The sequence below is a fragment of the Ciconia boyciana genome, chromosome 25 (genome assembly GCF_034638445.1).
Source record: "Ciconia boyciana chromosome 25, ASM3463844v1, whole genome shotgun sequence".
In the NCBI taxonomy this organism is placed as follows: Eukaryota; Metazoa; Chordata; class Aves; order Ciconiiformes; family Ciconiidae; genus Ciconia; species Ciconia boyciana.
This window is the reverse complement of record NC_132958.1, coordinates 3,704,001-3,726,312: the sequence shown is the minus strand read 5'-3', so window position 1 is coordinate 3,726,312 and position 22,312 is coordinate 3,704,001. Positions and strand designations below refer to the sequence as shown.

Below are 22,312 nucleotides of genomic sequence, written 5' to 3'. Positions count from 1 at the left end.
AAAAAAAAAAGAACGGAAAATTTGGCACCGGCAAGATTTTCACCAAAACCGCTTTTTTAACCAAAAAAAAATAAACGGCAGCAAGAGCTGTTGGAAACGACCGGTTGTCTCTGCAGAGAAAACTGGTGGGGGGGAGTTTTCAAAGTGGGCTTTTTTCAGCATCTCCTTAGAAGAAGAAGAAGAAAAAAAACCAACCAGGCAGCAATATTTTTGGACCAGCTTCGCTCTATATAGCCGGAGGAAGCACTCCCCTACCTACACGCCGAGCACCATTTACATTTCTTTCGCAAATGTTCATCCTTCGGGATTTCACCGAGACGCTGCCGTGCTGAGAATTGAACCTTCCAGGGCAGGAACGCCCAAGGCACCCCGATGCTCGGGGAAGCCCCAACACGCGGACCCTCGGGGGGGACTCACTGGGATGTCGGTGACCAGCCAGTGCCTCCAGAAACGGTTCCTGGGGTTGGCTCTGCTGGGAGCATCGGGGTCCACCAGCACCAGCGCGTACTTCTTGCTCTGCAAAAGAGGAGAGGAGAGCACTACGGGCACGGCGTGCGGGACCAGGGGCTTGCACCGGCGGTGTGCGAGCGAGGAGCATCCCTCCAGGAGTTTAATCAGCCCCCAAAATGCATTTTTTTGTCACGCCTTCCCACGCGTGCACGCTTTGACTGTTGCATTCGTGCAAAACGTGCAGAGAAGGCAAGCGATGAAGGTGCACCAGGGGAGCGTGAGGGCCACAAACCCGCTCGGGACAATTTATTTCTCGCGATCTAAATCTCTTCAAAGAGAGGAAGAATAGGGGTTTTCTACTACCTCCAAATAAAAGGCACCAAAGAGAATTTCCTCCCCTGCCAGCCATCCTCTAACCACATCCTACAGTGGTGCAGGGCAGAGCGATGCACCGCAGCACAGGGGACTTTCCGCCGAGGGTTGCAATCCCTGCGAGAGGGGGACGGGATATTTTTGGGATTGAAATGCAGCTCCAGCCGGAGACAGGCTGGATGCCCCAGCCTCCATGAGGGTGGCTGTGAGGTGCTAAGCTCCACCTAACAAACCCCAAACTAACTGAAAGACTGGGGATGCTGAAAGAAGGCAAAGGCGCTGCCTCGCCACGCACCCAGGGGTTCGGGTACCTCTCCTGGGCGATGGCAACCAGGCAGAGAGAGCAGGGACTCATGGACGATGCTGGCTCAGCCCCCAGCATCCCCCACAGCCCGCCCCGGGTCCCCACCGAGGGTGTCCAGCACCTAAGGGTGCCACCGACGCCGTGAGACAGGATGGATATTTCGGTCCCCTGAGGATGGAGCTGGGTTTGAAGTGACCTCTGGAGGCTGTGGATAGAAAACCTGCTGATCTCAGGGGATTTGGCAGGACCTCAGGCACCAGATTATCCTGCAAGCACCCAGATTAAGCGATCTATATCCTAATAAAACCCCCAGGTGCATCTGTCAGCTCGCCAGCGGTGCCACGCACCGCTCCAGCGTGCCCGAGGGCTGAGGTTTCATAAACGGCTGGGGGGATTTAGCCGTGCAGTTCCCACCGAAATTAGCTGGAGCTCTACGGCTAAATCCCCCGGTTGCTTGTGAAACCAGGCAGGGATTTTCACAGCCAGATTGTTGGGGCAGAGACACTTTTCACTCTATTTCCCAACCCCTGGTTGGGGCAAGCAAGCCCCGGGGTATTGCCATGCCCAGACATCACCCGTAGCCCCTTCCCTTTGCAGCCCACCGGAGCCATGCATCGTTCAGCCCCCCCTTGCAGGCAACACCTCCACAACAAGAACCGTTTTAACCAGAAAACGTGGATTTCAACCCATTTAGCAAACAGCTTGCAAGAGTTGCAAAGAAAAGCCCAAGCTCATGCAACCACCCTGCCTGGGAGCGCGGCCAGCAAGGTGCTGCTGCCCTGGTGCATTAATCCCAGCCTGGCTCAAGGCATTTGCATCGCGGGGGGTTTATGCCAAGCATGAAGATGCGTGCATGGAAAAGGGGCCGCGACGGTGCCACCGCATGAGGCCGAAGCTCAGGACCTCAGAGCAGAGCTGCCACCTCCCTCCCCGCTGTGCTCGCAGCTGCAGCCGGCTGCATTGCTGCGAGCATCCCAGAAAAAATCAGCAATATTCCTCGCCGGTGCTGAAATCAGCATTTAATGGGAAGGAGGAGGGGGAGAGAAGAAGCCCGACAACCCAAAAACCCTACGCTGGAAGTGTGAAGGAATTTGAGCTCTAACTTTGGGGAGGGTGCGGAGCTGAGCACGGTGTTTCTGAATCTCTCGTCTCTGCTCGGGAGCCCAGCTGGTGGGAACAGAACGTGTAGTCATGGGACTGTCATCGTGTGCTGTCCAGGTTAACATGTAGCATTTCTATTACTATTAACAGACTTTCTGCTCCTCACTCCATCTGTTCTTCGAAATAATTGCAGTTGTACAGACCATGCCTTCGCTACAGGCAGGCTCTGGGGAGAGGATAGTGCTTTTATGCAAAAAAAAAAAAAAGGGGGGGGGGGGAAGTGTTAAAAAATAACAGCAAACACGAGAATAGAGTGCAAGCGAAGTTAACAGCAGGCTCGCAATTCAGTACAGATTGTGGCCTAGAAAGGTGGCAGCGCACGCGGCCGGGGGCCGGCGAGGCCAGACCCCCGCGGGGACGGGAGCCGGGGTCAGTGGCCCCGAGCCAGGCTGGACCGAGGGATTTTTCTCTCTCATTACCTGCGAGCCACTCTAAGAGGCACAATCCCTCACCTTCCACCTAAAGATAGCAAAGCCCTCCACGACCCGAGCTAATCTCCTGGTGCTTAGGTGCTGTCGCATCCCGTGCCAGCGGCCGGGTGCTGCTCCTGGGGCTGCACCGGCCCTGCAAAATCACCCCGAAAACCAGGCAAACCCTCTGGCCGGTGTCCCCGAGCGATGCTGCGGACCCCGGGCACGGGGGTAGGTGGTTTTTCGTTGGCTCTGCTTGCAAGCGAGAGAGCAGCCCAAGTGCTGGTGATTTTAGTTTTGGTGGTTTTTTTTTTTTTAATGCTGAAATCCCTCCTCGACACAGGCTAACAGCATTAGCTGCTGTCAGGGCTCCAGACAGGAGCCAGCCCGGAGTGACACGGGAGCTGCTCAGCTTCACAAGCATGAACCAGCCCCGGGGATTTTTGGAGAGGAGAAAAGTGGGTTTAGATCAGAAAATTCCTCCGTCCTCCAGTGCAGAAGAACAGGCGGCATCTTATTTTGCAGAGGGAAGGGAGGAAGGGGGAGAGGGAAGAAAAAGCCATTGTGGGTTACCACGGCTGAAAATTTGGGGTAACAAAGCACCCCCAACACCTTGTCACCCTTTTCCGCTCAGCCTGGGGCACGGAGGAGCTGCTGGCACGTGGGACCCGGCGGGGACACCGTGCATCCCACCGGCGTCACGCCAACGGGGACACCACCGGCCTCACGCAAGGGTCACCTTTCCCCGCTCCCCAGCCGTTCCTCTCGCCGGGGTGCTTTGCAATTAGCATTTAACCATCGCGACGCGCTGCTGCCTTCCCCGAGGGGTCGGCGCTGCGGCCGGAGCCGTGGCTTTACCCCTCCGGCTTTGCACCCCGTGTCCCTGGGCGCAGGCGTCCTGCCCTGCCTCGACACCCGAAACGGAGCCAAAGCAGCAGAGCTGATGGCAGATGACAGCAGCGCTGCGTGTCATGTTTTCCCTCCTAATTGTTTCTAGAGGGAAGCAGCAGCGATATATCCAGTTATTACCGCAGAAAGCATCAGCTACTCCGATTAGCCACAGGTTTAGGAAACTTGCTCCGAGCAGGCAGAGACTTTTGAAGAGGCAGGCAGGAGAGGGATTTGTGCACGGAGGATACACACACAGCTCAATAGATCCCGCGGAGCCGGGGCTGCACAGGAATTAAAGACTTATCCGAATGAAAGCAAATAGGGTGTTAAGCGACACACATGTAGAGCGAGCAGTTTCCTTGGAAACCAGCGCACATGGAAGCGGCACACATGCAGCGCCCCGGCATTTTCGGCAGCGCCGGGGTGGCCGCGAGGCTCTGCCCTGCCAGGGATGCCCACGCTTGGCTGGGGATGGAGCGGGAGCAAAGCCCCGTCCCGCCAGTGTGCCTGCTGCAGGGCATGGAGAAAAATGGCACGAAATGCTCTTTCTCCTGACTGCGAAGGGAAGCCGGATGGTGCCCAGCTTCGCTGGCCCCGCTTGTCTTAGAAATTCAATCCCAAAACTAAGGAACAAAGCCCAGGTGATGCGCAAAGCCCCAGCCAGAGCCTTAGCCCAGCGCCCGCTTCCCGGCACAGGGTATAAGCGGGTTGGGTCGATTTTGAAAACTCCATCTGGATCCTCCCCAGCTCATCCAGCCCTCGGAGCTGCTCCTCGTTCGCGCCTGCCCGGAGCAAGGGCTGTTACGCTGCTCATAGCAAAAGCTGCTGGTAGCATCCAGCCCCTGGCCACGCAAGGAAATAGGTGAGATTTCCAGCCGACCTATTGCCACCCACGTCCTTTACAGCTGCTAACGAATTTACCAAGGTGGGGAGCTGCTGCAGAAGCGAACCAGGGCACCGATAGATTAAGACGGTATCGGAGCCAAAAGGCCCTCCGCCTCCCCGAGAGCTAAAGCTTGGCATTGCAATAGCCCATATTATCTCGCTGCAAAGGATTTCAGGGTGACTGATGGCACGAGACGATGCAAACCGGGGCTGGCCAGTCCCTCCGGTGCAGAAGATGGGATGCGGCGATGCGTCCCGAGCACGCAGCACCCGGGCGGGAGCTTGCACCCTGGCACGACGGCCAGGGGACAGCTCAGTTTATGCAACTGCAAACCAGAAAATCTAAATATACCCAAAGCCTGCCAGAGCAGGGCAGGAATTCCTGGATGGGCAGGGAGGTGGGCAGGGTGCCCAGCGTCCTGGGAAACATCATCCCGGCGACGGCTCGAGGGCTCCAGCCTGCGTCCCACCGGTGCGAGAGTCAAAGCGGTGCCGCTCCTCCTGCGAGGTGGAAGCGCTGCGAGCACCAGCTGAGAGCTGAGAGTCAATCTGGGCTTTTTTCTTGGCTTGTCCCCAGTACTAAAAAGTTTCTATAACGGGCACATAGTTAGCAATTCTGCTGCTGATGCTTCGCCAAAGAGAAATTCTAGCTCCTTCTTCAGTGGCTAACAGCACGGGGGGGGGGCGAGGCAGGCAAAAAACTGTTTGCCACCGAGTCCGTTATTGTGGCTTTGGGAAAGAGCTGCAGAGTGCGGCAGGATTTTACCTTCTTATTTTAAACCAGCACCTCGCCACTTCCCCGCTCTTCTCCCCTTGCAAAAATAGGTCAGCAATATTAATGCTACTCTGCAGGACTTGCCCAAGGGGACAAGTGGCACCGTCTGAACGCTTGACCCAACTCCCCCAGCCGCAGGTCTGTGCTCCCCCCCAGCCCCGCGCTGCCGAAGGGAACTTCATTGACTTTCTAACACTGCAACTCTCCCCATCCCTTCGCTCTCCCCGGGGGCTTGCCGCAGCTAAGCCGGCCAAATATTTATGCAGCCTAATGTTCTAATAAGAATTGATTAATCCAGGATCGTTAAAGCAAGCGCGTTAAAGGTCTGTTCCCAGATTAAGGTCTTGGGATGCTTTAAGGAATGGGTTATTTGCTATGAAAGGAGAACGGTTTGTTCTTCCCTGTAGCAGAATAAACCGGCTTCTCGCAATAAAACCGCAACGGGTGTGTTACACGCTCAACGCGACCACGCAGAAAGTGGGATAAATCTTCCAAGGGGTCCGTGATGCTGTAAGTACAGGTTTGCAAGGGGTGGTCCTGCCTCTGGATCACTTTTGGGGAGAGAGGAGAGCAACAGGCTGTGCCTCCTCGCTCAGAGACCCCGCTGCAGGGAGCTCGCCGGGCTTGCCCAAAATTGAGGTTTATCTAAACCATCATCATCATCACCTGTAAGCCGGCTGCCAGACACCGAACATCAGGGGAATGGGGCGGCACATTTCAGTCCCACCGCCGCCCACCTTCCAGCCAGAAGAGAAACCCAAAAAACACCACCAAAAGGGGAATTAAAACCCCAAGAATTCCCCAACCCGGCTGCCGAGCTGTTGCTCCGTCCCCCCCTTTCCCCGGTAGCTGTTTATCGCCGTTCGGGTGGCACGGCTGTGGGGGCGAGCTAACGAACGCCGCGCGCTTGTCGCTGGGCTGGGGACACCGAGGCCGGCAGCGCTGCCCGTTCCGCAGGCAGGGGAACCGGGGATGAACTCGGGGGAAGCGACACATTTCCCGAGCGGTCTGTGAGGAGGAGGAGGAGGAGGAGGCGGCGGCGAGCGGCCACGGTGGCAGAGCGCAGCCTTCCAGCCCAATTACTATCACGCGGGGGGACACATGGATTGGTGACATTTGACATTTTCTACAAAATATTTTGATGCAAAATGGCACCTCCGTCACAAATTATTTTCCGAATCTTGGCTTGGGTTTGGGTGGGTTTTTTTTCAGTTTTTTTTTTTTTTAATGGGGAAACAAAAAAAAAACAAAAAAAGGATTACACAGGGTAACATTTGCAAACGAGCAAAGGAAAGGGTCATCGTTTCCCCACCATCAGCAAAGGGGTCATGGTGGCCGCGCCACTGGGTGGGCAAAGCAAACGGCACCGGCGGGGGCAAATGCACCAAAAAATTCCAGGCTTTGCTCTGGGGCAGCGCCGTGCCCCTGCTGAAGCAGCCGCTCGGCCCTTGGGGACCCTCAAAGGGCTTTTTCCCCCTCCCTCCCATCCGTGCAAGGGAAGGAGCTGCCGCAGCAGCCGCCCCGGCCTGGGAGCATCGTGGGGCCGGACCCCTCCCCGGCAAGGCAGGGGTTACCAGCGCTGGGAATTGCTGAACTCGGTGCTACCAGACACTTCGGGAAAGCTGAAATGACTTTAAATGCCTAAACATTTTAAAACAAACCCTGGAACAATTCAGCTCCTAACTCCTCGCCTGCTTTCTCTCCCTCCTCACTCTCTCTCTCCCATTTTTACAGTTTCCAGAGCTGTTTTACGCCTCATTACCTGCACACTGTGAGTGATGTCTGTCGGTCCTAGAGCTGTAAATACCTTAAATCATGCTTCATTAAGAATATCTATGGTGCTATTAAAGAGCTATAATAGACAACGAGTTAACAGATGATTAAATATGAACTCCATTTGTGTCAGTCACCAGTGTGCAGGAGGAGGCTTTAAGTTTTTTAAACTCGCTCTCATTATCTGGGGAAGTGGGGCTGCAGCTGGCAGGGATGGAGGGGGATGGAGGGATGTGTGGATGGGGATGGAGGGACGTGCGGATGGGAATGGAGGGATGCTGGGATGGGGATGGAGGGATGCTGGGATGGGGATGGAGGGATGCGCGGATGGGGATGGAGGGATGCTGGGATGGGGATGGAGGGATGCTCGCATGGGGATGGAGGGATGCTGGGATGGGGATGGAGGGATGCTGGGATGGGGATGGAGGGATGCACGGATGGGGATGGAGGGCTGCTGGGATGGGGATGGAGGGATGCTCGCATGGGGATGGAGGGATGCGCGGATGGGGATGGAGGGATGCTGGGATGGGGATGGAGGGATGCGCGGATGGGGATGGAGGGATGCGCGGATGGGGATGGGGCGCAGGGATGCTCCTGCACCAGGGACACCCAGGAGGGACCAGCTCCTCCACTTTGTGACTCCGAGCTGACGATCCTGGCAGCTCTTTGCTCGGCTGTTCCCACCCATACAGGCAAATAGCACCCGGCGACACATGCAACAGATTGATCTTTAGGGTCTAGTAGCCAGAGATTAAAAAGAAAATAAAATAAAGGAGGAGGAGGACAATGAGGAGATGTCAGGCTGCTTTGGATGGGATGGGATGGGGAGATGGATGGGTACCCAGGGGGAAGGGCTGGAGGCTGCCAGGATGGATGGTGATGCAAAAGCAGACTGAGCATTGCTGTCTTTCTGATAAAACAATAGCTCAGCGCAAATGAATTGCCAAAGCGCAAATTAAATAATAATTAATATTATTAAAATCCCATGAGCACACAAAAATACTGGGGAAAATTAAATAATGAGTGTTTTCTTATTTTCTGGATTAGATTTTTCTCTATAAAAATAAAGAACAGTTTCATGGGCAGCTTCAGCAAAAGTGGATTATCCCACTGTTACAATCTCACCTCCCTGCCGGGGCTCAGGGCTGCGGATGCTGCCAAACACCCGGCACACGCGTCCCACCGCCCAAGCGGCCACGGAGAAAGGGGTAAGAGGCAGGAGGATCTGGGGACAAGGACAGACCCTGGCTGCAGGAAGCCAGCTGCCCTGGTAATTACCCCTCTTTAGCAGCGTGGCCATTGTCACAGCAGATGTCCCCATGGAGTTGCAAAGACGCGTTGGGGCTCATCATGCCCCGTGGCACGTGGGGACGGGTGGTGCCTCCCCAGCTCCTCGCCATCACCTCTCCCATCCCTTCCTCCACCGGGACCAGCCTTAAAAACCATCCAGAGATGGATAGGGCTGGCACGGCCCCGGGTGTGGGGAGCTGCCTGGCTCTGTCCCATGCCCTGCTCTTGCTTCATTTTGGATGATGTTCACCCCTGCGCGGAGAGAGAGATGCAGGATGATGCTGAGCAGGTACAATACACCCTCCGCGCCCACCAAATCACACCGCTGCCTCCGTTTCCCCGGCTCCAAAAGGGCAATCACTGCCCTGATACCTTAACGGCAGAATAAGTTCATATTCCTACAAGCGCCCGGTGCACTGCAGCCTCCTTATTTATCATTCCCGAATCTGCCTCGACCCCGCTCGCCGGCCGCAGGCATGCCCGCAGGGACCCACGGCCGCCCCTGAGGCCATGCGGGAGGACAGGGGTCCCGGGGGGGCAGCGGCGTGGGACGACAGCGCTGGCAGCCAGCGGCTGCGGGGGGACGGTGACACGCTGCTCCCTGGGGACGGTGTTCGCGGGGACGGTAATTGAATCTCGGCACTTATATTCAGCCGGAGCCAGCGCAGTGATTAAGTTAACTGGAAATGCCATTTCCGTATTGTTCAAACTCTTAAGTGCCCCAAGCTTCTTAACATTTGCTGCCGGTCCCCTCTGCTCCTTCGCTCCGACCTCGCCTCCCCTCCGGCATCGGGGTCAGGCTGCAGCGGCCCCCAGGGTCACCGAAAGAAATTAATCCCGGAGCCCCTTGGGAGCCGGGCTAGCGCCTCGGCCGCAGAGATTGCAAGGGCTGGGAGGGAAGACGAGCTCTCCTCCCCATTCGGGGAAAAATAAAAGCATTTCAGGAGTGGCGGGAGCTGCTCTGCCCGTCTCCGTCCCTGGGGATGAAAGGCCAGCCCACCCACCGCATCCATCTACCTGCCGCCATTCACCCCCAGCATTTTGAATTTGCTGCTCCCAAGTCGCAAGTACCCAAAAGCGCAGCCGGGGCCTTTCCCCCACCCCGATGCACCATCACCTCCTCTTGATCTACACCCAGAAACCGCTTTGGCAAAACGACCAAGAAATAACCCTCCCCGCTACGCAAACCGCTCTTGCCAGGAACAGGAGGGAAAAGATGCTCAGCTCAGAACTTCCCTCCCTAGTAAAATATTTAATAATAAACTAAGAAGAGAAGCCAACTGTCTCCCTTGGATGTGGTTTTCATTTGGAAGTTAATAGGATTTTTATTCCCATCCAAAATCTCTCTTTTTTTTTTTCCTAATGTATGTTTTGTTCTAATATATCCATCTTGTCATGCTAAATAAAATACAAATCGTGCCGACGGAGCCCAACCGGGAGCGTTGAACATCCCCGTGGCACTTCATTTGTCTCCAGCACACAGACGCACCAGCCACCCTCTCCCAAGGCTCCCGGCCCCCATCACTTTGTTAATAGATACCGGTCGAAAGCTCTAAATAATATTTTAAATACTCCAAGTGAGAAAAAGTCCACGTTAATGTGTTAATTTCCACGATGCCTTGTTGCTTTGAAATCCCTGAAAAATGGGAAGCTTAAATGAGTCCTATGAAAAGGAACAGTGCATCATTAACACAGCCAGATCCGTATCACAGACTGCAGCAATTACCATCCAGTGAAACACTGCAAGCTGTGAAGAGCTTTCATTACCAGGGGTTTTACAGGTCATTCACCTCTGGCCAATCTTACGCTAAAACAAGCATTTTCTGCACCACGGATTCCAGCTTCATTTAAATCCGTAATTGCTTTGATTTCGGTACATATGGAGCACGGGGACTTCATGACTAAGAAATCTATTAGTCAATAAGTTTGCTACTTTTGTAGACCTTTAGTCATCTTGCCTCAATTTCTTCCCAGGTTGGGTGATGGATGGAGATGCTGATTTCCACGGCGGGTGCGATCTGCCCCGGCTCCCCTTCACTGCAATTACCTTCCCGGGTCACCAAGGGGGAATTCAATCAGGGAGCCGGCCCGCGGGATGCTGCTTCTGCCTCGGAAACGCAATTCCCTGCCACCGGCAGCCCCGCATGGCAAATAGCCCTTCTCCAACCTACAAGGAATATTTGATGGTTTTTCATTATTTCCCAGGCCGCACAGAAGGTGTTCGGTACAGCGACGCTCGGGTGTGAATCAGGCGTGATGCCTCCATCATTATTTTCCCCTCTCCTGTGTCCGCCCAAGACCAAAGAGCCCTTTGGGGAGCTGCGGACAAGACAAAAACGTTGGGGTTTTTTTATTTGTTTGTATTGAAATGGACATGTTCACCATGCATACATTAGAAAACTCCCCAATTTAGGAGCTGCGATTTGCACCTTCGTATAAAACCCAGGGTTGTCAACTCCTCCGTGGGTGCTGGCGGAAACAAGAGACAATAGTCTATTCTCCTCCGTACGGGTTCCTACCCAGCCCTTGTATCCAAGCGCCTTCCAGGAGTGCATTAAATGATGCGATTAACATCTGTCACGTGCGGTTCAGTCTCTCTTTCAGTCTCTCCCGGGGGAAGGAGCCGCACGTGCAGGGGAAGGGTTTGTTTTGGTGGGTTTATCTTCTTTTTCTCAAAGCGCACGGGGGGAAATGTATCTCCGTGGGCAAAGCGCCCTTTGCGGGCCGGCTGGAGTGGGGCTCGGGGCAGGGGTTGGGATCTTGCGGCCAAATCCCTGTTATTTGGGGTGATAGATGGAGCAAAAAGCTGGTCCTGGGGTGAGGGAGGGTCTTGGGGAAGGTGCAGGGGGCAGATGCCGGCGGCAGCAGCACTAAGCAAAGCCTCAGCTGCCGGCAGCAACGTTTGCACGGGGCTGGATTCCCGCAGCAGGAGCTCCCTTGCTTGCTTATACCCAAAAGGCTGAATCCTGCTTTAAATAATGCACTTTTCTTGCACGTTTCCGTTTGTGCCCTAGCAGGAGCTGGGTCCGAAGCTGAGCCCAGCGGCTTTAAGCAACCCAACCCAACCTGCTGCTGGTCCGAGCCCTGAAAACAAACCCGAATCCCACCATCGTGCGGGTGCAGGGCTGCTGCCTCTGCTCCCTGTCCTGGCAGCGCCCGGGGCAAACCCTTCCCTACCAAAAAACTACTGGCTTCAACACCGGGCGGCGATGCTCCGGCACGATGATGCAAAGCCGGCAGCGATGCTCCAGCTTTGGGGAAATCTGGAGAGAGAAAAAGCAACGCCCTGCTCAGCTCCGCCTTGGGGGGTCGAGCCCTGCTGTAGTTTTTTTTGGGGGGATAGGATGCAGCAGGATGGTTGGGTCTTACTGCATCTTAGCAGGAAGGATGGGATGCTGCTCCCGCGGCCGGGATCCTCTTTTAATTGATTTCTCATGGTTTATTGCCTCCTCGCTTTAATTGCAATACAAACGTTTGCTGATGCAATTATCATGCATATGTGATAAAGCTGTTAGAGGGTGTCATTAGGTCGTATTTCTTCATTTATTTTAGGGCGTGCGAGGGAAAGAGAGAAGTGTGCTTCCTGCACAGATTTCTGGTGATAAAACGTAATTCCAAGGTGGGTTTCTTTGTGGTGGGGGTGGGTTTTTTTGGTTCAATATACGGAGAGCAAAAAAATTTGCCTTACAGCAGCTCATCTGGGGGTGAAATAATCCACTCAACATTCAGATTATCAGCTAATGCGCATTTGCATTAGAATAGGCTAGAAGAGCTCCCAGGATGGAGCAAGATCCCTCCGGATCAGCCGCCGCCTTTGGACAAAACAGCAATGAACACAAAACCGCTCACGGACGCGGCCTCCGACCCCCCAGCGGGGAATATTCCTTGGGAAGGGGACCCTGCCATGGGATTTCATTACAAAACGTTTAAATTTAGGAATAACGGGGGTAAAATTGAATTGAAAATAGAATTGCCCGGAATCGGCCAGGGCAAACTCGTCTTGAGCCACGGTGCCAAACCCCAGAGCTCTCGCAAGGGCTCGGACGTGCCCTGCACCAGGATGCCGGCACCGTCCCCGCAGCGTCAATGCAAGGCCAGCAGCATCTCTTCTCTCCGGGTCCATGCCCGGCTCAGCTTTAAACCAGCAAATTCGGGAGCAGTGGCCGCATGCTGGGTGAAACGAAGCCGAAACGAAACGCCCCGCACAGAGCTGCAAAAGCTTTCACGGCGAGGGCCAAATCCTGTACGTGGAGCAGCCGGCAACGGCAGCGGGAGCCCCGGCAGCCGCCGCAAAACCTGACGCTGCACCTTTCCCATCGCAGATGTCAAAATGAAGCTGTCGCTGTGATGGCCTCCTCGGAGCCTCGTTAAAAATGTGACGGTTCCCTTAGGCTACGAGGGGAGACATGGCCAAATTAATGAGGATGTGACAGAGTTTACGGGTCAGATTAGACTCTTCTTCCCATGGCTGCGCTTGGCATAAACCTGAAAATTGAGTGAAAAGAAGGGAAGCTGAGGGTGAGGGACCATGAGAGGTTCGGGGAGCATGTGCGCTCACCAAAAGAGCAATCCTGTACTTGTCACAATTAATCAGGCACATGTTAGACAAGCAGAAAGCGCTCGGCCCCTCCGGTAAGGGAAGGGAATTAAACCCTCACCTCCTCGCCCCAGGGATCCGGCCTCTCCGGGATGTGCCGTGCAGGGAGCGGGTTTGCAAACACATCCTTACAGCTCTCCTACTTAATTTCCCCATTTAAAAATAAGTAAAGAGAATTGATTTTTTTTTTGTTTTTCTTCCTTCCTTTACCCAATCTGGAAAGCGAGAGGCTGTGGCAGACCGGGCACGTCGCCGGCTGGGAGCGGTGGGGCGAGGGGCACCTTGCACGTACGATGAGGAAGGGTTTGCACCCTGCAACCGCAGGGTCCCAGTGCAGGCAGCTGCCTAAAACATCGAGCGTCCACGGTCCCAGCGCAGGAAACAGGGGCTTAGTACCTCTTGAAGACACGTACAGCGTCCAGCCGGCCACGCTGGAAACACCCAGCGGTAGCGGCCGCTTCTGAAAACCCCAGCCCCTATAGCAGCCTGTATAGATATAACCCTATAGCCTGTGCCTGGCGGCAAGAGGATGCCTGTTAGCCCCTCTCCGCCCATCAGCAGCCCTTGGGGGGACCGAGGAGCCTGGGGAAGCACTGAGACAGTCCCGTTTGAGGGCAGCTATTTAATCTCAAACCCTTAAAAACGAAATAAAGCTCAAAACAATCCTGAACCAACCCCTCAAGCCCAAACAGCAGCGAGATTTGGGACCCAGTCCAAGCTCTGCAGCTTAGGCCCATCTCCAGATATCTCCCAACAAGTTTATTTATGGAAAATAAAATCAGTCCAAGACGTTCACAGCTTAGGAATATTTAATGCTATTTGGTGAGAAAGTATTTCCAGCAAGGAGGGAACTGCACGGCTCCCCGAGCCCGGCTCCCGGGCATCGCACCGGGGACGATGCTGGCACGGACCCACACCAGTCACCCTGGGAGCTCGGAACTGGTCCGACTGGATCAAACACCTGCCTAATTTAGTTCATACCAATCCTGCTTAATTAATTGGGTCTGGAAGCATAGCGCTGGGCTGTCTGCTAAGGTGAGCCATGGGAAGAGCCGGGTGCTGAAGCATCTCCCAGGGAGAGCATCACCCTTGGGTGCCCACCGCAGCACCCACCCACCAGCACCTGAGGACGCGCTGCCCCGGGGACCCGACCACAGACCTATCCCCTTCCCAGCACACCAGGAACGGGAAAGACAATTTCCCTGGGTGGGAAGAGGAGGAACCAGTGGCAGAGCGAGGGATAACCCAGACGATGCTCAGATACAGAACCACCCCCCCATGCCGCCTCTGTCGCAGGCAGCGATGCCGCTCTTCTGCGCGGCGCAGAGCTGCAGCCGGAAAAAAACATCCGCAAAGCCACCTTTGCACCCAAACCGATGGGAAAGGGGACGAACCGCCTGTCCCCAAGAGGCAGAGGGGCAGTGGCGTGCCCCCCACCCCAGGCTGCCAACACCCCGGGAGCCGTGGCTGCCCCGGCTGCCGACACGGAGCCGTCTGCCCGGGCAGCCCCGAGTCAAGGGCAGGCCAGACGCAGCGGTGACGGGAGTCACTTTAATAGACACCTGCCACCTGATGGGGAGCGTTAATGGGTCCCCCTGCTCTCGCCGGACACGGACGAGCATCCTCAGCCCGGTGGGACGACCGCATCCCTGCCACCACCGCGAGACGGGCTGTCACCTTGGCAAGGGGGGGGGACGACACAAACCAGCTGGGAAGCGGGGGAGAGCGCCGGGGCAAGGCCTGGCTTTTACAAACAGCTCTAATATCCCTGGAAGACGTCTCCGAGTCATGCACCGGGTTGGAAATGTCTCCCATTATAATTATGAGTCATTCGTGACTCAGTGACATTTCTGAAATTAAAAAGCAGTCACTGGCCCAGCCCTTTGCTGCCCCGCTCGGCGGCCGCACGAGCGCTACACAACTTATTTTAAATGCTATTTCCCAGACAAACAACCCCCCAGACTCATCACCCCCCACCCTACCTGTGCAGCCGCTCGGGAACAGTCCCCTGGGACGGCAGGTTTTGCATTCACACCCTGAGGTTTGTTTTTTTTTTTCCTTGTGGGAAAAGCTGGGATCTGAGCCCAACTTTGCCGCCTGGGCTGCTGCCGGGGGCAGAGCCGGGTGTCGTGTCCGCCTGCACCGAGGCGGCAGGAGCGGCCCCAGGGATGTTATGAGCCGGGCGGGATTTCCTAGAGCACCGTGTTCAAACACAAAACCCTTAAAATAAATAAAAGCAACCTGTTGGGTATCTCCAACAGCCCAGGACTTGGATGAAACCTCCTCCAGAGAGCGGTGCACGCAGCAGCACAGCACACGCAGAGGCTTGGTGCAAAACCGGGGCCACGCTGTCGCTGCAAACATCTGCACAAAAAAGGGGGTTCAGGGACCCTTGGCTGCAGCGGGGATGGGACAGTCACAGCCCGCTGGTGTGCGGTCCCCAGGGACAGGCCATTAGGCATGTTTTCATTAAGGCAGCCCTACCCTCATCGCTCAGTTTTATTCCGGGAACGGCCAAATCCAGGGCAGGAAACGCTCTGTGAACCGATAACCCCCAATCACACAATTATTTCCCCCCTCTCTCCATGGTCCCTTTACAGCCTGAGAGCTCCGTTATTAAAGCACTAGATTTTAGAAGCTGGGAGGCAGCTGCCCTTGTGAAAGGCCCGGGGCAGGGATGCTCGGAGGCAGGGATGCTCAGGGACCAGGCACCACGGGCCGCGTTCACCGACATCCCGGTTGCTCCATGCAGGGACGAAGCTCACGGGAGCCCGGCGAGGCCGCGGCAGGGCAGGGTCCAACACCGTGGCGGGACTGGTCCCCAGGGCTGGGGGCTTTGGGATCTCACGGAAACCCAGAGAGGTGCGAGAGCCCTCTCTGCACATCACGTTTTGCCATCTGCAGCAGGTGAACCGCCGGCTCGGCACGGCTCGGCACCACGCGGCGGCTGGGGAACGCACGCCGTCGGCGCCAGGACATATCAGAGCAGAAATAGACCTGGAGCCGTCGTCCCCCCCGCCGCCCCCTTTTTACTATTATGTCTGAGAAGTGACGTCTCTCCTTTTTTTTTTTTTTTTTTTTAACGATGATTTAATCGCTTGGTGATGAGGGCTGCCTGGCTGGGATACAACTGAGCTCTGGGCATCGCCAAAAGAAACGGGGGATATAAAAAGAGGAGGAAGCATCAGTAGCAGCGACGCTGATTGACAGTGAATGAAATGAAGCGGCCAAATTTCATTGGCGTGGTTTGAAATCCCAGGACGATGCGGATAGCTGATGGCTCCCTTCCTAGGGTTTTGCCAGAGCTAGCGTTTGCCTTTCATCCTTATTTAATTCACTGTTTGGAGACCGCCACGAGGGTTTTTTTGTGTGTGTGGTGGTGGTATTTTAATTGCACGTTTCCCTCCTGGAGGAGATTTTTTTTTTACATACCAGCGTGTGCTGAAATGCAGCTGGGTGTGCAAAGGAGAGGGGCACAACGGAAGCAGGAGCCATTTGCCCAGCACCTCAGCCACGGCCCTGCCTCGTGGCCTCAGGCCCTTGCCGAGAACAACCCTTGAGTGCTTGTGCAATTTATACCCTGGATGCAGATAATTAAAGGACTCGAAGCTGAGGTTTGATAAAGCATTTTCCTGGAAAGGCGGCGTCTGTCGGCACTCAAACCCCAAGTGCAGCCGCTGCCGGCTGCCCGGGCGGGACGTGGGTCCCATCGCCTGGGCAGGGGTCCCGCAGGAATCCCCCGCACTCGTCCGCCTGCAGGTATCCTTCTCCCGATTACTGGATTGCTGCTGGGAAAACCAAGTACGTGAAGGCTGCGGTCATCGCAGGGGACGCAGCGGCTTTGCACACGATGCGCACCAGGAGCATCTCCCCGGGACCATCTCCCCTTCGGCCCCGGCGGGTCCCTGCCACCAAAGAGCGGCGAGTGGCACCTGTGGTGACGTTCCAGCAAGAGGAGACCAAAAAGTGGCAAAAGTACTATTTTCCAAGCCTTCTTTCCCTTTTCAATGGGGAGAGGTGCCAGGTCAGCAGGGCTCCAGCTCCCCGTGCTCGGGTCAGCTCCGGTCTCCCCCTTTGCTGGCAGCTGAGCCCGGGCTGGCTCATCTCATGCATGGCCCAGGAAAGGCTGAACTCAGAGCATCGGCCCAGCAAGCCCAGAGGTGGCCCAGAGCAGCCAGAGACACCAGCCAAATTGTTCCGCACCCCAAGGGCCGAAGAACCCCGCTTCTCCCTCGCGGACAGATTTCCACCCAAAATTCCCAGGCTTTTCACTCCAGCTGGAAGAAATCTGGCAAATCCATCAACTGCGTGCAACCTGCCCCTCCGTGAAGAGGGAGATCTCCCGGGAGCAGCGGTTCCTGAAGGGATGGGACGAAGCCCAGCAGCTGCAGAACAAGCCAGGGGCAAAGCCCCGAGCGGAGACCGAATCCCGACCCACGGAGCCGGCGGGTGCCCCCCGCTCCCACCCTGGCTCATCGCCCTGAAAAAAGCAGCTGGGTCCACGCAGCGTAGTAAGAATTACAAGAGTTTTAGTAGAGACAAGCTCTGCTTTTGCAAACGTGGTGGGTGCAATGCCATGCCCCCAGCCCCAGGTTCATTTTGCTCTGGCATCGCCCTCCCTCCCGGCTGCCCTTTGCTGGGAAGGGGCCGGGCAGCATCGCAGGGGCTGCGGCGTCACGGGGGGCTGCAGCATCGCGGGGGGCTCGGCAGCGCTGCTGCCTCCCCTCCTCCTGCCACTCACCAAATATTTGTTTAATGAGGGAATTCCTGTCGCACATACGTGGGCTCCGGCGCTGCAGGGAGCACGGCTGCCTGCAGCATTCCCAAACATGGGGAAACCTCTGGAGCTGGCTACCAGCCCCTCGGTGCACCGACACCAGGCCTGGCGCGAGGGCGATGGCCGCTTGCAGCGGCGCAAAGACCCTTCGCATGGGGGTTGCAGCTCGCTGCAGCACCGGGGCCGTGCCGGACCGAGAGCACGAAGAGCCGCTGTCCCCAGGCGTCCCCCGTGTCCCCCCCTGCCATCACGACACGTGTCGCCCCGCCAGCCACCCCTGCTTTCAGCCCCGAACCGCAGCCCGCGACACGGCCACTTTGATCCGCTGCTTAATTCCTCCTTCCCATTAATTTCTGATCAGGCTCTGAACCTTCTCGCGGAGATGCTGAGATCAAATGATTAGTTAAGAGGCAGTCAGGCGAGGAGAACATGAAAGGGAGAAGTTTTGTTTAAGGATATTAACCCCGGCGAGGCGGCGCGGGAAGTGGCAGAGCTGCGAGCCAAGAGCTCCCTCTGCTCCCAGAAAACCCTCCACGGCCACAAATGCACCCGCCGCACCGGGACCCACCTCGTCCTCGAGGCCCTGCAAACTCATCACACCCCAGAGGGAGAAGGGACCTCGGGCACAAGCCGCTGGACGGGGAAACGCTTGCTCCAGGGGATGACTTGCTGCTAATAAAGTGTCAACTGAGGGGGAAATGGTCACCAAAAGCCCTTGAGCTGGCTGGTACCCCCTGGTACCCCAACAGCGCATCAGCCCCTGCAACAGGGGAGACCCTCCAGGTGCAAAATATGCTATAGGTAATAATAGGTAATAATATAAGATCTGATTTATTATTTGATTAGAGGCAGCCCAAGGGAAACGGCGGCACACGAGCACCCCCAGGACGGGGGAAAACGAGAGAGTTTGTATTGCCAGCGCCAAACCCGTCCCTTGGGAAGGGAAATAAAGAAATGTCAGGCCAGAAAGAGGGACTTGGGGGAAGGAGAGCTCTAGCATCCAAAATAAAGGGAAAAAGCAAGGAGCAGAAAATGATTATTTCAATTACAATGAAAATGTATTTGATTAGAAAATGTGGATTCATCTTTGATACTTGATACCAAGAAAAGCAATATCCAGGAATATAATACCCCATCTCCGTGCAGGGAGAATGAGTTATTAAATCAGAAGATGAATGGCTTGCAGTGCAGCTAACTGCTCCGGTTAAGAGAAAAATAGTTATAAACTTACTCTTTGCCCCAAAACGCATTCCTCCCCCTCATCCCCGGGTCTCGCCTCTCCCCTCCGGTGGAGCTCACTCATGTGCCTCATTTCTATGGCTTATAAAAATTCAGGAGGGGAAATTTTAATAGAAGTAAAAAAGATGAATTTAGAGTTGTGTGGTGCTTTTTTTCCTCCTCCCCTTCCCCCACCTTAAAAAAAAAAAAATACACACGAGGAATAAAAATAACCCACATAGTTCAATTGTGGGGAAGTAGTGGGGATGTAAATGAAGGTGCATTCTTATGTATAGCAGCGCACCCAGCAGCCCCGTGGCAGGGTGACTCGCTCGGCACCTCTGTTCTGCATGAATAAATATGTATAAAAATGTAACGCTGCAAAGAACTCAAATCCGATAACCGAGATAGTGTTTCTCAGAGGCTGGGAGCAACACAAGCCACCGGCTTTTCTTATTCTTCAGTATTTATGTAAAGAACCATTGAAATGATAATGCACAGCCCCCTCCCCGTACAGGGGTATGCGGAGCCTTTTTATAGCAGCGGAGGCAACCCCCCCCCAGACATTAAGGCCGTGGGTGCAAACCCACTGGTGACGGTGGCAAATATGGGCTTTGCTCGCCTCCCGGCGAGGGCAGCGTGCCGGTCCCCTGAGCTCCGGGCACGCTCAGGATCAGGCCACCCGCTCCATCAAGGAGGCTCTGGAGCCATCGCAAATATTTTCCTCGAGTCCGGCACCAAGTCTGCCAGAAAAGCCCCTTTGCTTCCAAGACCCCAAGAAACAGAGATGCTGGAAGTCGGCCGACGGCTCGGTTAGTTTAAAACGGGCCGTGCACGCTCGGACGCACGCACGCACGCGTGCCAGCCCGTGGTGCCAGCCCAGGGCAGGACCTCCCGGGCATCCCCAAACCCCTCGGGAGAGGCAGCGGCAGCAGCGGGCACCGAGCTGCCTCCTCTCCCTGCAGCGCATCAAAGCAGACGGACTTTTTCACACCATTTTTTCTGCTCCTTTACCCCCAGATATCCAAGATACCCCCCCCACCCCACCCCAAGGAGGATCTCCCGAGCAGGCATCGCATGGCAGCCCCCCGGCGTCGCGCGGCTGCCTGGTTCCCCGTTACACAACCCTGCTCGGGAGATCCTACGTGGGCAGACGTGGGCTTTCCTCTGAATTGACAACAGCTCTCGCTGCAGCTCAGCAGAACATGAGCATCTTACATAAACAGCGGCTCCGAGTTACCCTGCGTGTGGGCTGCACGCAGCCGCCCAGGGTGGGGGGAAGCAGGGAGCCGCCTTCCTCCCCCCGCATTTATTTTCCCTATAAAACAACCCAAACCCGAACAAGCTTCTCCTTGTGGGGGAAAAGGCAGCGCGCGCAAGAGAGAAATGACTCAAGTGTTTTGTAACTTGTCACATTCGAAGCTGCAATTTGGAGGCAGGAAGGAGGGATCCAAAATAGTCACCCCAACCCCAGCTTGTATAACCGAGATCCCCCGTCCTCGCCCCTCCGCCGGGAAAAGGGGGAAATTTCTGCCGTAGATTGGCAGCTGGAAAGAGGCAGGCAAGCTCGGGGTTGTTACAGCACGGGAAGGAGCCCCCAAATTGGGAAGAATTACTCATCTGTGGAAAAGGCTCCTGTGCTGGCTGGGAGGCACCGGGGAAGATGCTGCAGGGGAGGAAGGCTCCTGGGGATGGCTTCTCCAGATGCTCCGGCTCAGAGCCCAGCAGCGAGGCTGTGCTCCCCAGGATGCCGCCCCGAGTAGGAGGTGATGCTCAGGAAACGCAGCCGGAGCAGGAAAGCAGCACAGAGCGGGTTTCCCTGCGGAAAAGGGACCTCGGCGAGGGCTGCTCCTTGATCTGCTGAAGGGTATCAATACCCTCTGGTGCCAAAACTGAACCCAGAGCAGGCTCGAGCCCTTCCCAGATGCTGGAGAGGGGACGGGAGATGCTCAGATGGTCCCGTGGGAGGGCTCCCGCATCGCGGCAGGGTCAGGGTGCACGTTACGGGTAAACACCTCTCCCGTACAGCACTTTCGCCCTGGCTCTCCCTCTCCTCCCGGCTCAAAGCCACCAGCACCCAGCACTTCACGGCTTTTTCATCCGCGTGCTCAGCAACCCACCGCGTCCCAGCGAGACCCACGAGAGCCCGGCTGCACCCAGGCCCCTCTGCAAAGAGCAGGGAGGGCAATACCTGCCTGCAACAGGGTGATGGAGCAGAGACCCCCCCACCCAATACACCCAACCCGCTGCCAGGTCTAGTCCCGGAGCTTTTCCCAGCCCCAACAAGGTCCAAGTACGGAGCTGGGGAGCGGGGCAGGAGCGTGCCCGGCTTTGCCCAGCGTCCCTGTCCAGCCAGGTTTGCTCCCCATTACAGCTGACGAGGTGCAGCAGCAGCAGGGAGGCAGGAGGGATGTTTTCCCCTCTGGGTACCAACCCACCACAGAATCAGGGCCAGCAGCACGCAGAGGAGCTGGGGAGATGAGGAGGGTGCGGGGGAGCCGTGCCCAGCTCACCGCCCTGGTTAAACATGATTTCAGACCCCACAAATTCAATTTTCAAGGCACAAGTGCCAGGAGCATCCAGAGGAGCCTGCCTCCTGCTATAAACCCTCCTGCCCACCCAAAATGCCACTAATTTCTTTTGAAAAAGTCAAGGCAGGTCCTGGGGACGGCAGGAGACGCGGTAAGCGTGACACCTCGCCTCGGGGCTCATTGATCTGCCATCGACCGGAGTGTTGAATCTGACTTTGAAACCCCAGACGGGCTTTGGCATCTGGCTCCGCGTTTTGTGGGGGCAGCACTTCCTAAGGGTCTCTTCGAAAATAAAATGGGTGGGGAGTTTAAACGAGGGGAGGGCCGAGCTTTGCAGCCTTTTCTCTAGTGTCACCCCAGCTAAGGCTCTTACACCCCGAGTGCCCAACGCCCACGCCAGCACACAGCACAGCACAGACTGCGGCCGGCACCCAGAGCATCCCGGGAAAATCCCAAAGACAGGGTAGAGAAAAAAAATAATTTGATTCTTTTCAATAGATTCAGCTGCTTCTACAATGCAGTTTGGCTTTGCAATTAAAAAAGATTAAAAAAAAAAACAACCTCTATTTCTTTACCAGACACTAACCCGACCGGTGCATCACCGCAGCTTTCGGATTACCAGGGTAAAACCAAAGCGGTTACAAAGGTGCCCTGCGATAGCAGGGACTTGCCCATGCAATAAACCAGCATCACCGAGACAAAGCACTGAATTCCTGACTCCTTGGCCATTGCACGATCGCACGCTCCCCAGGACGTGCCCGCTGGGATCCCGTACAGCCCACGGCACGTCCCGGCGCCGCACGCACGCGAGCACCGGCTCCGATTTTAACACAAAACCGGGTGATTCAACACGAAGTATACATCTGCAGAAGCAACAC

At 55.9% G+C, this 22,312-nt stretch overlaps 1 protein-coding gene across 3 annotated transcripts in view; it reads right to left on the bottom strand.

Annotated features, from left to right (window-relative positions):
* Positions 1-22,312, bottom strand: part of PEBP4 (phosphatidylethanolamine binding protein 4) — an 80,977-nt gene that overhangs the window by 40,407 nt on the left and 18,258 nt on the right. For all 3 annotated transcript variants that reach the window (XM_072846150.1, XM_072846149.1, XM_072846148.1), the window contains exon 5: positions 418-516. In XM_072846150.1, the coding sequence (XP_072702251.1) occupies positions 418-516 (99 nt within the window). The remainder of the gene's footprint in view (positions 1-417; positions 517-22,312) is intronic.